Source organism: Cupressus sempervirens, chromosome 3 (genome assembly GCF_028749045.1).
Source record: "Cupressus sempervirens isolate cs-2001-9-10 chromosome 3, ASM2874904v1, whole genome shotgun sequence".
Lineage (NCBI taxonomy): Eukaryota > Viridiplantae > Streptophyta > Pinopsida > Cupressales > Cupressaceae > Cupressus > Cupressus sempervirens.
This window is the reverse complement of record NC_143120.1, coordinates 553,259,440-553,273,132: the sequence shown is the minus strand read 5'-3', so window position 1 is coordinate 553,273,132 and position 13,693 is coordinate 553,259,440. Positions and strand designations below refer to the sequence as shown.

General features: G+C 35.6%; 1 protein-coding gene across 1 annotated transcript in view; it reads right to left on the bottom strand.

Annotated features, from left to right (window-relative positions):
* Positions 1 to 370: 370 nt before the first annotated feature.
* GSH2 (glutathione synthetase 2) overlaps positions 371 to 13,693 on the bottom strand; it is a 220,641-nt gene continuing 207,318 nt past the window's right edge. The window contains exons 11-13 of the mRNA XM_089820872.1: positions 1,345 to 1,487; positions 1,036 to 1,228; positions 371 to 836 (exon numbers count right to left, since the gene is read on the bottom strand). Coding sequence (XP_089676998.1) covers positions 713 to 836; positions 1,036 to 1,228; positions 1,345 to 1,487 — 460 coding nt within the window. The 3' untranslated portion in view covers positions 371 to 712. The remainder of the gene's footprint in view (positions 837 to 1,035; positions 1,229 to 1,344; positions 1,488 to 13,693) is intronic.

The following is a 13,693-nucleotide window of genomic DNA, read 5'->3' as shown; positions in this document are numbered from 1 at the left end:
ATGCATCCAGCACTTGCAGATTGTGCCACACGACTTCTGCCATGCTGTGAACCTCTTCCATGGACAGCGATACATCCAGAAATTGAATATTTTTTGAATTAAAAACAAAATAACACCCGTAGGGAAATTAACACAAGCCAATCAAAAAAGGGTAATTAAGGACTAAATATTAATTTAAAAATAAAACTGTTCCTTAACTTTATTCATTGAGTAATTTTGGTTATAAAAATTAATTATAAAAGACAAGTGAAAACATTAGCAGGGACTAATAAGGACAATGCATGTACAATCAACTAGAATGCATGTAGTTACTCCATCCAGTACATTATGGGATTTAATGTAACCATGCACCCAAAAACATTCACAAAAAGAAGAAAAAACACAGCTTTTGTATTTATGACAAACCATGATTCTGAACCCTTGTATGTATATAAGAAAAAAGACAATCCCTGCATTTAAAAAATATGTTGGAGCAATACATTCATCAATGATATTCAGTAGCTAAGTACATACAACTACTTTCCCTAATTTATAAAGGTGGGCTCAATTGCAAATTCTAGTTGCTGGTGAAGCCTGTGAACTGTCAAGTCAATAAATGGACATAATAAATCCACATTCAAGCTCAAGTACATGTTTTCTTTTCCTTAAATAGCTAACCAATTGCTGGAATGCTATTTATTACCATGATATTTTGGTATGATTGTTGGCTGTCTCAAGTTAGATATATACTATCCAGAACAGCAAAGCCCGCAGCAACGCCACCCTCATCCGAAGAGGAAACTTTTGTTCTCATAAGATAACCACTTTGGTCATTTATTAGCACATTTTCTTTGTTCCTGCAAATATTTGTGTGAGGCAAATAGTTTTCAGGTTGCATAAATAATACTAAGTTTTTGCATCTCCAAAGTGTTCTTAATACAAGAGACTATATTTTCAATTGGACTTTCATACCTTATATCATAAAACTATGTTATTAGCTTTCTGCGACCACACCAGTAACATTAAAAAATAAAAACAGAAAAAAGAATTGATTACCTTAAGTAAGCACCAAATATGCCAAGTTCAGACACAGTTTGGTTTAGCTGACAATTACCATCCCGCACAAGATATGAAGTGCGAATTGGAGGAAAAATTCTTTGCATTAGTATGTAAGCAGCAAGTCCGTCACCACCACTTTTCTCCAACTCTAATAATTTTTCTTTTACATCTTTACCATATATATTGTTTCCTGGAGAAGAGATTCCAAATTTTCAATCCTAAAACACTGCGAAAAGTATCATAGCATCATTAACCTAGCTTCCACACAAAAGATCATCAGGTGAAATCAAATCACAAGTAACTTACCTCCTCCTTCACGCTGTGGCTTAAGAACAAATGCTTCTGGCCTTTTAATTGCATCTTGTATAATTTTTGCATTGTAATGCAAGCTCCATAATCCAGCAAAGCATTTACGAAGTTTGAGAGCATCATCTTTATTATTGATAAATCTGTTAAAACATGTCAATAGCATTAACATGTTTTATTTCCTAAGAGATGAATTCTGAATACCCATGACACATGACTGGGGCCAGAGGATCTTGGAAGTCAAATTACATTGTTGACCATGTACTCAAAATTAAAGATAATATAATCATTGCATTGGAAACGACAAATAACCAGATGATTTTACTGAAGAATTAATAGTAACCAACAAAGCAATTCATAAAATTCATCCATATTTGATAAACCAAAACTAATATACTGAGGAAGGTGATGCAAAAGCATCCTACAGGTCAAGCGATTTTAGATCACTCAAGAGAGTTTACTTTCATTGTGTTGTGGTTTGGTGCAAGTCTGTGGTTTTGTGTGGTTTTAGTTTTGTAGATTTGGGATTCCATATAATCTGCTCATAAAATATAATGGGAAAGGTGATGCAAGAGCATCCTACAGGTCCAGTGATTTTAGATCACTCAAAATAGTTTATTTTCATTGCGTTGTGGTTTGGTGCAAGTTTGTGTGGTTTTGTGTTTGGTTTTGGCTTTGTAGATTTGGGATCCCAAATAATCTACTAATAAAATTCATCTATATTTGATAAACCAAAAAACTAATGTAATGGGAAAGGTGATACAAGAGTAGGTCAAGAGATTTTAGATCAGTCAAAAAGAGTTTATTTTCATTGTGCTGTGGTGTGGTACAAGTTTGCAGGGTTTTAGTTTTGTAGGTTTGGATTCCCAAATAATCTACTCATACAATTCATTCATATTTGATAAACCAAAAACCTAATATAATGGGAAAGGTGATGCAAGAGCATCCTACAGGTCAAGGGAATGTAGATCATTCAGAAAGAGTTTCTTTACATTGTGTTATGGTTTGCTGCAAGTTTGTGTGGTTTAGTTTTGTAGGTTTGGGATCTCAAAAAATATACTTTAGTGGAAGTCCTTTGATTGAAATATTGATGCCACGTGAGGTCCACAACCTGAAACAGACTCTTGCAAAACAGCACCAAGCAGTGTGTCACCAAAGTGCTATCTTTCAAAGTAGATGAAAAGATCAACATGGTATTAGAGCCAGGCTGGTATTAGAGCCAGGCTAGGCTAGGAGACCCAAGCATTCTATAGGTAGCTTAACAGAGGCCACTGGAAATAAGCACATCCAAAGCAAAGTTGGGCTGGGGCTATAGGGCCAGAAACTCAGTGGTAAAGCACAACAACAGTGATTGGAAGGTTATAGGTTAAAGTCCTAGGATCTAATAATCCCTTGTCTGTTATAATAATGTTTTATGCCCTGCACCTGCAGTGGCATTGATTTTATGCAATGGGTAAATTATTGTACAGCTTTTCCTATTAACTTCAATGTAGACTTTGTACCACATCAAAGATGTTAAAGGGGATCTGTATTTCAAGGTGCTTACTGGTGAAAAATACAACCATTAAAAATTTGCATGCATCCACGCTTAAGTAATGGAGAAAAACAACCATACCCAGATGCCATCTATCATATAGACATGTAAGGAAAATAAGTCCTCCTTCAAGCTCTCGGTAAAAGTTACTATTTGTATATTTCTTCTGTCTAATATTAGCAATAGAGATTCTTTGCCACATTAATCTTACAGTCAGATGAACTAAACTATGTCAGTTGACTCGTGATGTCATATTTCAGATCCTTTACTGTTATTAACAGCACAAAATATTATTATCACTAATGTTGAATATTAAATCAGACAAACATTGAGAAAAATCAATGTAAGCCATAACTGCCATGTATTGCTAGGTAGACTGTGACAGTTTGATTGAAAGGCCATTCATGATGACAAGGCATTTAATAGCTTAACCCACTGAAAGCCAAAGAGGAAATGAAAAGGTCTTAGATGCTAATTATTTCAAGAAAACAGTTTTGTAAGTAGTCTAGAAAGAGAAATCATGCTTTATTTCATTACTAAACTACGCCAGTTGTGACGATAAACAAGGCAAGCCAAATGCCAGGTCAAATGAAGGATTTGGTGAATGAGTATGTAGAAAGCATTTCCAGAATCTTCCAGGAGGGACCACAAATGGGGAGCATCAGTCATCACGTGGATTTGGTTTCAGAGACTAATCTACCAGATAAGATGAACCCACATTAAAAAATTGTTGAAGAAATCGCTGGTAAGAGAATGTAGTTAGAAATATATTAGCAGCAAAAAAGGAAAGGAGAACAAGATTTGAGGTATTGTCAACTACTTGACAGGACTCTCCCAAATTGTGAGTTTTGAGATTGGTCAAGCCAAGTTCACTAGAGCAAGCACTAGATAGATAGACTAAATTTTAGTATCCATGAGGCTAAGCATAGCCTATGGGACAGTCTTCCCACTAGTAAACCAACTAAAGTAATTTGGTTCTCTTTTTGTGCAAGTTGATGATGAGCCCACCCAATTGTTCAACGTTCTCCTTGCTGAATAAGTTGTGCCAAGAGTTGTTAGATATAATATCCACAAATTTGATCCTGCTGTCCCTATATGCATCACATTCTAAAATAAAGTGTTGTTCGGTTTCCACCTTCCCAGAATTGCAAAATGTGCAAACTCTCTCGTCCCAAAGGCTCTTTTGGCCTCTTCCACCGCCTGGTCTCACATCGGAGCTGATGAGAGTTGGTTCTAAGCTGGGCAATAAGACTAGGACTAAGCCAAGTCCTAGGCTTCAAACTCTCAGGTCCATCAGTAGCTGCACCCAACACTCTTAGAACATAAAAACTGGCTATTTTTATCATTTTTACCTCAATCTCGTCCATTCACAGAGCTGAACAGCCACATAGCAAGGGAAGGAGACAAGCATTTGGGATTGATGTACTCACAGATAATTTTCTTTTTTTTTTTAAAAATCTTGATTTGAAAATTAAAAACTGGGGACGTCAAAAAAAATTTCATTTCCCTCCATTCCTTATTAACTAACATTTTAAGCTTATTTTAAGCTTACAATGGAGAAACCCTTAATATGTGAAAATTCCAACAAGAATGAACTGCTATTTTTTTCACTATAATTCATGTATAGAAATATCTCCAAGACAAGTAATGAGCTTGCAACAACCAAGTTTTATATCAATCCACTCCGCAAAAATCCTAATCTATATAGCTTGTTCCAAAAACATGAATAATACATGAAGAATGGTCCAAGTGCCAACCTTTGTGAGATGTCTCCAGCTTGTTTTTATATCCCTCGTCTCAAAAAGGAGTATTTCCCAATGAATAGCCATGGAGGGGAGAAAACAGTTTTCATTCATTTGCCAACCGTTAAGGACAAAATGAGTCACTAGTTCCAAGAATCAACTACCTACATAATCATCAAGGAAAATATAAAGCCATGTGGGAGGTTAAGCAATTGTAGGTGAGATTACACAATAGTCAAGGTAGTTTACCTCCTACATTAACAAAAGGTTATGCAATCCATAGTTAGGGGACTCTGCGAGTTTAAGCCAAAGTTCACATTTCCGATGCAAATGGCCTCTCGACTCGGACTTTGGTAGAGTTAGCATGGACTCGCCGAGTCCAAGGACTCTCCTGACTCGCAATGTCCTGAGCTCTGGACTCTCTCTGGCAGCATGACTCATAAAGTGCAAATAATAATGAATTAAAGGGTTAAATGAATTGTTTGTGCTTTGTATAACAACTATTTTACCTAAAAAGGTCATTCCTTCGTTTTCTAATGCTTGTGATAGAGAGAAAAGAGTTAGAGAAGAGTATTAGATTTTGAGAGAGAAATTAGCAAACTGGTTGGCTCTCTCATTTCAATTGTTGATTGTTTGTGCAACTTTGTAGCTTGCACTTAAGTATTGAGAGGAGCTAAAGGAAGCATTGGAGGAGGCTTCTACAAACTTACATGCATTTCCATTGTTTGTGCAAAAATTGAATGATCTTGTCTTTGTAGTTTGTTCACTACAACCTTCACTTTCTCCATAGACAGATCCAAGGCACTGATATATCATTGATTGTTGATCTACATGTAGAGTGGAAAACAAAGATTGTTGGTCCTGTCTTTAGTGATGAAGACGTGGAGTGGGTTGATTAGGTGGATTGGGAGACAAAGGCAGTAACGATGGCAGTTGAGGAGGCTACAGTGCAAGGAGACCGAGTGCAAGACCCTGAGGCTAGAAGTAATGGATTCGAGTTGGATGATGAAGATTATGTGGGTGTGGATGAGGATGAGGATGCCCCTGAGGTTCAACCTCGAACGCAAGGAGAGAGGGTGGCTCTAGAGTCTTCCATGACTTAGGCATATTCATAGGAGGGCATAGGCTACTATGAGCCTTAGTCTTCTGCACTCTAGCTGATGTTTTGATATATGTTTTGAACTTTTGATTCCATGGATTTCTTATATTGTAGACATTTGACAGTGACACTATGTTTAACTTTATATTATGTTATTCAGTTTTTTTCCTTCTAAAATTTGCTTTAATACTTATGTGATCTATGCAAAATTGTGTATGAGTGTTAAGTAGCTCCTACTTATCTCAAATATTGTGTATTTGATGCTAATTGACAAAATGAAGCATGCAAAAATCTTTATTAAATCCCTAAAAAACTTTTAATTTCATGGGTTTTTCGATTTTCCAAGTCCTGGCCGAGTCTGGTCATTGAGGCTGAGTTTGAGCCCAATTTTGACTTTCCAAGTCAGAGGCAAGTCCAAGTCCCATAACACTAATGCAATCACTGAGGTTGCAAATTCACCTCCTTCATTCTCATGTTCCCTTCTCTAGCATAAAATTATTGAAGAACTTTAGCCTATTTCCAAAAAAGAATCATAGGCTAATTAGGTGGTCAAAGGGAAATTATTTAATAATTAAATTTAAAGCAAAAAGTAGCTCTCGTCAGTGGAGTGTGATTTGCAAGAATTGAAAAGAGAACAATTTTCTTATTCAGTAGACTGTGCAATTACGACAAGCATAATCATTTCTCACTTATTTAATAGAGTAAATAGAAAACTTCTACTTTTTCAATACGGTGAGCAAATACACTACTTTCTACTGTTTAATGAGGTGAGAAAATACAACACTTCAAGTTATTTAGTGGGATGTGCATATACAATACTTTCTACTTATTCAATGGATTGTGCAAATACATCAAAATATTGATGGCAACCATCTAGTATTACAGAATATCAAATGTATTATAACTTAACATTTGCTATATTGTAAAGTTCTTGACTATTCTGAAGGTAAACCTTAGTAAAATATTGCAAATATCCCAAGTGCAATTGCAAATTTTGAACATTGATACTGCTCTTTGATTAATTTGTTTGGATTTCATTAATTAAACTGGAACAGTGTCCAAATCATATACAATATTTGAATTTTGTTTACAGCATCTGAATTTAAATCTTTTACATAATTGACTACCACAAAACTGGAATAATATTAAAATAGGCACCTCACAATTTTTGTCTGTGTCTTCAATTCTTCCAATTTGGTTGACATTCCAATTTGTACATGGACTTTTCCAAATTCGAAATGGTCTTCTCGTGCTCCAGTATTACATTTTCACTTGTAATAATGGATACTCTAATGTGATTAGGTTAGCCACCAAGTATGATAAAGACAAACTCCTTGTCTTATTCCGCACACAATAGTCGCTGACTGGGTTAGGCTGCTTCTTGTCTTCTTGCAGAACACATAGATCATCTACGCAACAATATCACTTCACCACAAAGGTAAATGTGTTTACCCTCATCATTAACAGAAGGCCACATACTTCTATTTTTGCATTTTTCTATGACTTCGGCTCTTGATTCTTCATTACCATAGAAAATATGCGAACAGGTAGATATGAACAAAGATATAGTCAAGAACACCAAATATTCTTGTACAAGGAAAGTAATCCTCCAAATTCAGTCTTCTATTCTCCACTAGGCCAGCCAATACATGATACTGATGCAAGGAGTGAATATAGTTCCCAGATCGAACTATGTTTCTAGTTCTGATAGATTTCATTCCATTTCCAATGCCTCTCTCCTCTCATTCTTGACAAGGCATTTAAACATTCATTCTTGTGCACAACTGAAAATGCTTCTTTCATTAACAATTGTCTAATAACCATTAATTAAATTATCAATATTTAGTTTTTAGTAATTATTTAATGAGCTCTAAATTATTTCGACAAAATATTAAATAATTACTTATTTATTATATATATACATATACATAATTTATAGTCTCTAAAAAAACAATCCTAGAAGAGGAACATTACAAATCTCCCCTCCCCAAGTTGCTTTCCCACAAGCAACTGTAAATTCGGATGTTGTAGCACTTGTTCGCCTTTCCATGTAGCATCATCCATTGGCAAATTCTTCCATTGTACTAGATATTCCTTGATGGACCGACTACGCAAATGCCTTTCTTGTATATCTAGAATTTTTTCAAGTATGATTTCCAATTTTCCCTCGAAATCCAAGGGTGTGGTAATTCTTCTGATACTGTCACCTGTTTGCCTAATGCCTTCTTGAGACAACATTATGTATACAACTACCTTCCGATAAATTCAGTTCATAAGTGATTGTACCGATTTTCCCTGACAACCTGATAAGGTCTATAGAAGCAAGGCTTCAATTTTTCAGCTCCACTGCATTTGAGCGAAGATTGTCAATATGGCTGCAACCTAAGATACACCAATTCTCCTTCAAAAACTGTGGCCAATACATTTCCTGTCGACATTAAGTTTTTGTTGATTATGTGCGGCTTGCAAGTTTTCCTAAAGTGCCTTTAAAATATCTCGACATTCCTGAAGCCAATCCTATGACTTGGGCACAATACTGTGAACAAAAGCAAGATCAACAAAAGATAAAGCATCATACCTATACAAAGTTTTAAATGTAGTCATTACCAATGGACATATGATAGGTTGTATTGTAACAATATTCTCCCAAATGTAACCATCAAACCCAAGTTTTTTGGTGTCCAACAACATAATTGTGGAGGTACCATCAATCGATTTGCTTAGAATTTAAGTCTAACCATTTGTTTGTGAGTGATAGCTAATGTTGTTATTCAACTCTGTACTTGTTAACCTAAACAATTCCTCCCAAAAGTTGCTTAGGAACCTACAGTCTCAATCACTGATTATATTCTTTGGTAAACCATGTAAGTGGGAAACTTCCTCCAAAAATAGTTCTACAGTCGTAAACTCTGTAGGGATATGTGTGTTCGGATTTATTCTACTGACAGGTAATGCATTCCTTGGCATATGGAAACACATCTCCCTTGAGCTCTTTCCATGTGAATTGTTCACAGATTTGCCTATAAGTTTTCAGATTTCCTGGATATTCTACCAAGGGTAAATCATGAACTGCCTGCATGCTTCTCAATTTTAATTTAGACCTTGGTGCCAAAAAATTTCTATATTTGTAGTAAATACTATCATTTACAAGAGTATCTATCATCTTGAACATTCCCATCCAGCAAACCACAAGCAAATGCATGCTTAGAATATTCCACTAATAATAGAGGTATCCAATCAGCTAGTACTCGTGACATGGCATTTATTTTGGGTTTCCTAGATAATGGATCAACAACCACATTGTTCTTTTCTTTAACATATTAAATTTTAAAATCATAAGATTGGACCTTATTGATCCATGTCTGTTGTCTGTCATTCAAATCTTTTTGTCCCAAGAAATATTTTAAACTATTATGATTAGTTCTAACTACAAATCTACCACCAACTAAATACTATCTAAATTTAGCCAGTGTATGCATTAGTGCCAACATTTCTTTATCATATATTGAATACAACTTTTCAGCACTATTGAGTTTCTTGCTCTCATAAGCTGTAGGATGCTTATTTTGCATTAACACTGCTCCTATTCCCTCGCCTGATGCATCGCATTCTAATACAAAAGGCTGATTCAAATCTGAAAGCAAGCATTGGGCAAGAACTCATCACCTCCTTAAGTTTATCAAATACTTGTTGTGCTTCCGCAATCCACTTGAATGCCCCCTTTTTTGTAAGATCTATCAATGGTGCTCCAAGCTGTGAAAATCCTCTTGTCGGTTCCCAAAACCACAGATTGAAATCCTATGAGCCTTGCCTGCTCGATGCTGGGATATCCAACTGGTTAAGGCCAACTTCATAGAACTGCACAATGTGGTTCGAGTTCCCTGCACTTCTGGCTCTGCAAAACCAAGGTGGGTATAACTGATCCTGGACAAAACACTCAAATCCAAGATGCTTATAGCAGATTGGTTAGAACAAGAATATAATGAAAGCTTTCAAAATGGCAAGAATTATAGAAAGCTTCAAACTTACAGATTGTGAAATGAGAATAATAAATGAATTTGATAATGTTTAAATAAAGAATGAATGCAACAAATGAATATATTAATTTCTCAATGGAAAGAAATGAAACAATTGCCAACATATGGATTATGAATCAAGAGTAAAAGACCAGTGCTTAATTAAATGGGCAATCAGAGTCAATATTATAAGTTGAAACGTACAGCTTTATAAAGTTCAATATATTTAAACTATAAATCATTTTAATAATTCCGAAGCGACAGATCAATTATATGAATGCAATTTTAAACTAGTCTAGGATGCACTTTACTCTTGCGGAGACAAACTAGACATAAATACGAAAATAATTAAATATTTCACAATATTTATTTTTATCAAATTTAAAATTCAATAATGACCCAATCCACTTATTCGAATATTAAAATATTTACAGAAATTAATAAAAAACATTTATAAAGGGCATAGTAATAATTTAAAACTCCAAAATTTAAAACAAATAACTATGCCGGAAATAAAATTGCAATAAAGACACTCTTACAAATGATCTATTTGCTACATTTCAATTCTGGAATTGCATATAAATTTGCTCCGTAATTCAATCCACGGGCTTTGTTCAAGACTTCATTTCCCCACCAATAAAAGAATATAATACGTCATAGCGCATAGAATAAAATAAAAATATGAATTGTTCTTTTGTGTCTTTTACATCTCATGTTTATAAACATGAAAGGGTGCTAATATGAACCGGCACATCTCTCCACACATGCTAATCACAACTACCTTCTAATAAGGTTGTGAGCTTAATTATTCTAATGAATCATAATATGACTCAACTATTGGAGATATATATTTGTTTTGTTAAATTTATTGGATAGGGCCGAACAACCGCTACTGAATTGAGTAAATCCTTGCACATCACCAAGGATGTAAATATTTGTTTTACTCTTGTATTTCTTCATGAACCATAGGATGCCTGAACACTTGTTTTTTTGCCGCACATGTTCTACTGGCATGCTTCGTCAATTTCATAGCCTTCGTATCCACCTGTCTAGTTGTGTGATGTGCGGTTTGTGTGACTTAAGCCTTTATCTCCACGGAGTCATGTGCAACCTTTTTAATTCTTGTGTGTATCTTCAAATTTGATGGCACCATAAAACAAGGTGGTCACCCAAAGATCGCAACTCATCATTCCTTCTCCTGTGCCTAGTTCGCAAGTAGTCTCCTTTGGTATGTTCAAGTTCTCCATCCTCTGCTCAGGTGCCTGGAGACAACAATCTGTCTGTACTTGCTCAAGTCACCTCTTCCTTATCTGCAATAAATACAAAGCAACGTCAGATATAAACTTATCATGTAGTCACAAGTATGTTCCTCTTTTTCATACGGCTCTAGACTAAAATCTCAATGCTCGTAGAATGAAGAGCATAGACGGAATCACACCAAAACACTTTAAAATCTCTTGGAAGACCATTCTTCAGCAACCGAGGCTCATGCTTACTTTCATATTCACATCCATGTTTACTTTGTACATAGATTGCTTTGGGTGATTTTTTTAATCCACGTGATAGAGATCCCATATTTGCTCCACAAATTCTAGTTACTCCATTTTGCACACAGTTACATACAGCAAATGCAAACAATGTATGGTTTGACACCACATGCCCAATCAATGCTATTAAAGACCAAGAAGTCTGATGATTTTCCCATAAATATACTAGAACATACTTTGATCACTTCTGAATTTCACATGCCTCACCAAAGTTTATTCCAGATACTTAAAACACAAAGTGCCTTGCCTTCAAGTCAGGCAGAGGGATGCAAATACTTTTGTTCAAACATCTCAGATTAATAATGTACAGGATGTTTATAACTGCCAGCACAAGCTTATAACAATTGTGACTCATACTCTGCCCTAAGTGTAGTATTTCCTGTAGCAAGAGGATCATATAAAAGAGTAGCTTTCCAGGGCTTCCATATTTTTCCTGTTAGGTGATTCACTTTAAGTTTTTAACAATTCATGCAATTTGTGCTTTTACATCCTTACACAAGGAGGATGCTGATAAAGGTTGCAGAAAATCTCTCTATGTTTGCTAAGTGTGTTTGTCTGAAAGCTTTTCATCATACCTATTTTATGTACTCAAAATAGACAACAAAAGCATTTCTCTTACATTTTGTTGCTTTCATCTAAACAGATTCAATAGAACTGCATTGTAATAGATACCACCTGCTAAACATTGACAAGAAAGGCACAGGCTAATACTGTAATCAAAGACTTTAGCTACTCTTGTAGGAAAATTCTTTAGTAGACATCATTATATAGAAACCAAACGACTCCCATCAATTGTTTTATTTTCAGCCTCAATCTCTAGGCTCTATTTATCTATTTGGCTGCCAAAGATACAATGATGAAATATAAGAGAAATAAGACTATTGCTGTAGAAATAAGCATCATCCAAAGGACGCAAATGGAGGCTAAAATTCTAAATTTTGGGCTCCATCACCTCTAATGAATCTCTTGTAATAACTGCATAAGCCAAAGAAACCTCTTGATCTGAAAGATTTTGTGGAGGTGACCAATCCAAAATGGCTCTAATCTTCTCCTAATGTACTTGCACACCTTTATCACTGATCATGTTGTTAGAGTAATTAGATATTTTCTAATTAACTCTAGTCTACTTAAGCTAAACTTTAGGCACGTGATAATTAATTCTTTTACTAATTATTATTATGCAAACTAGGTTAGACCTTTTTTGGGTTTCGATCTCCTTTATAAAGACGATCTCTCATTGTAAACATGATTTGGAGATTCATACTGTTTTGATAATAGCAATCTATCTTTTTGCTCATCAAGAATGTCTCGTCTATGGATTTGACAATTTCTGCCTCCATAGCTTTTTGCTTCTCTTCTGTAACAGGTGTTTGCATGCACGTGATTCTTGAGAGCTATGGGGTTGATCTTTCATCAACTTCAACATGATATCAGAACTCCAGATCTTCATGCCTCTGTTTTGTTCTTGAGAGATTTGGCATCAGTTTTTAGATCAGAGCTTTCAACACTTTTTTATTGCATCTGGGGGGTCATTGCTTTTCAAGGCACTTTGAGCAAAAATAGACATCATCATTGAACTCAAAGAGCTCGAAAACCCCTAATTCCATATAAAATACATCCATTTTGGACGCTATTAAAATCTTAGGCAAATTTTTTTTGTACCCAAGTCGTTTTGGGCATGCAAACCAAGGCGAGGTATATTTTTTTTTGGTGGTTAAAAATAGATTGCAAAATTTTTTTTTTTTTCAAACGTGCATGCAAAAGTGTATGATGAGCATGATCCTGTGGGTGTTGGCGGCTCTCTTTATTGAGCCCATGCTCATTGGTGAGGGTTTTTTGGTGAAACAGGAAAGTTTTTGGGTCTGCGTGTAAATTGAACCCATTGGCTATCTTGAAGGGCACTTTTTGAGTTTGTTTCAAAAAGTTTGGACCCCACTTGTTTTAAAAAACCCTACGCAACATCCAATGCACTCATCCAATTTTGGCAATTTCGGTTTTGTTTGGATTGCACGCATTCTTTTTATTCTACGAGCGGAATTTGAGTAGTTGAAATATGGTGCTAGTGTCCATGCTTGTACACGCAGCTACGCCAGTCAGTGGTCCCTGCATCAAGGCTCATGTGACTCAGCCTTTTTTGACGGGTTCCTCAGTTTTTAGAAGTAATGCATTTTTTTTTGTTTGGACTCTCTACACAGGAGACCATCATCCACTGTGCCCCACTCTGTTTTTTGCTCAGATCCCACCAAAGGCTTTGTGTACATCTCAGGCCGATATTGGGAGCTTCTTTGAAAAAGTCTCTCCACGCGGTTCACGTCAATGTCTTTAGAGCCTTATTTTTAGGCATGATCATCTCTAGTCCTATTCGAACAATGGTTATGTCTGAGTTTTAGGCATGATTGGCTATGTCCTTG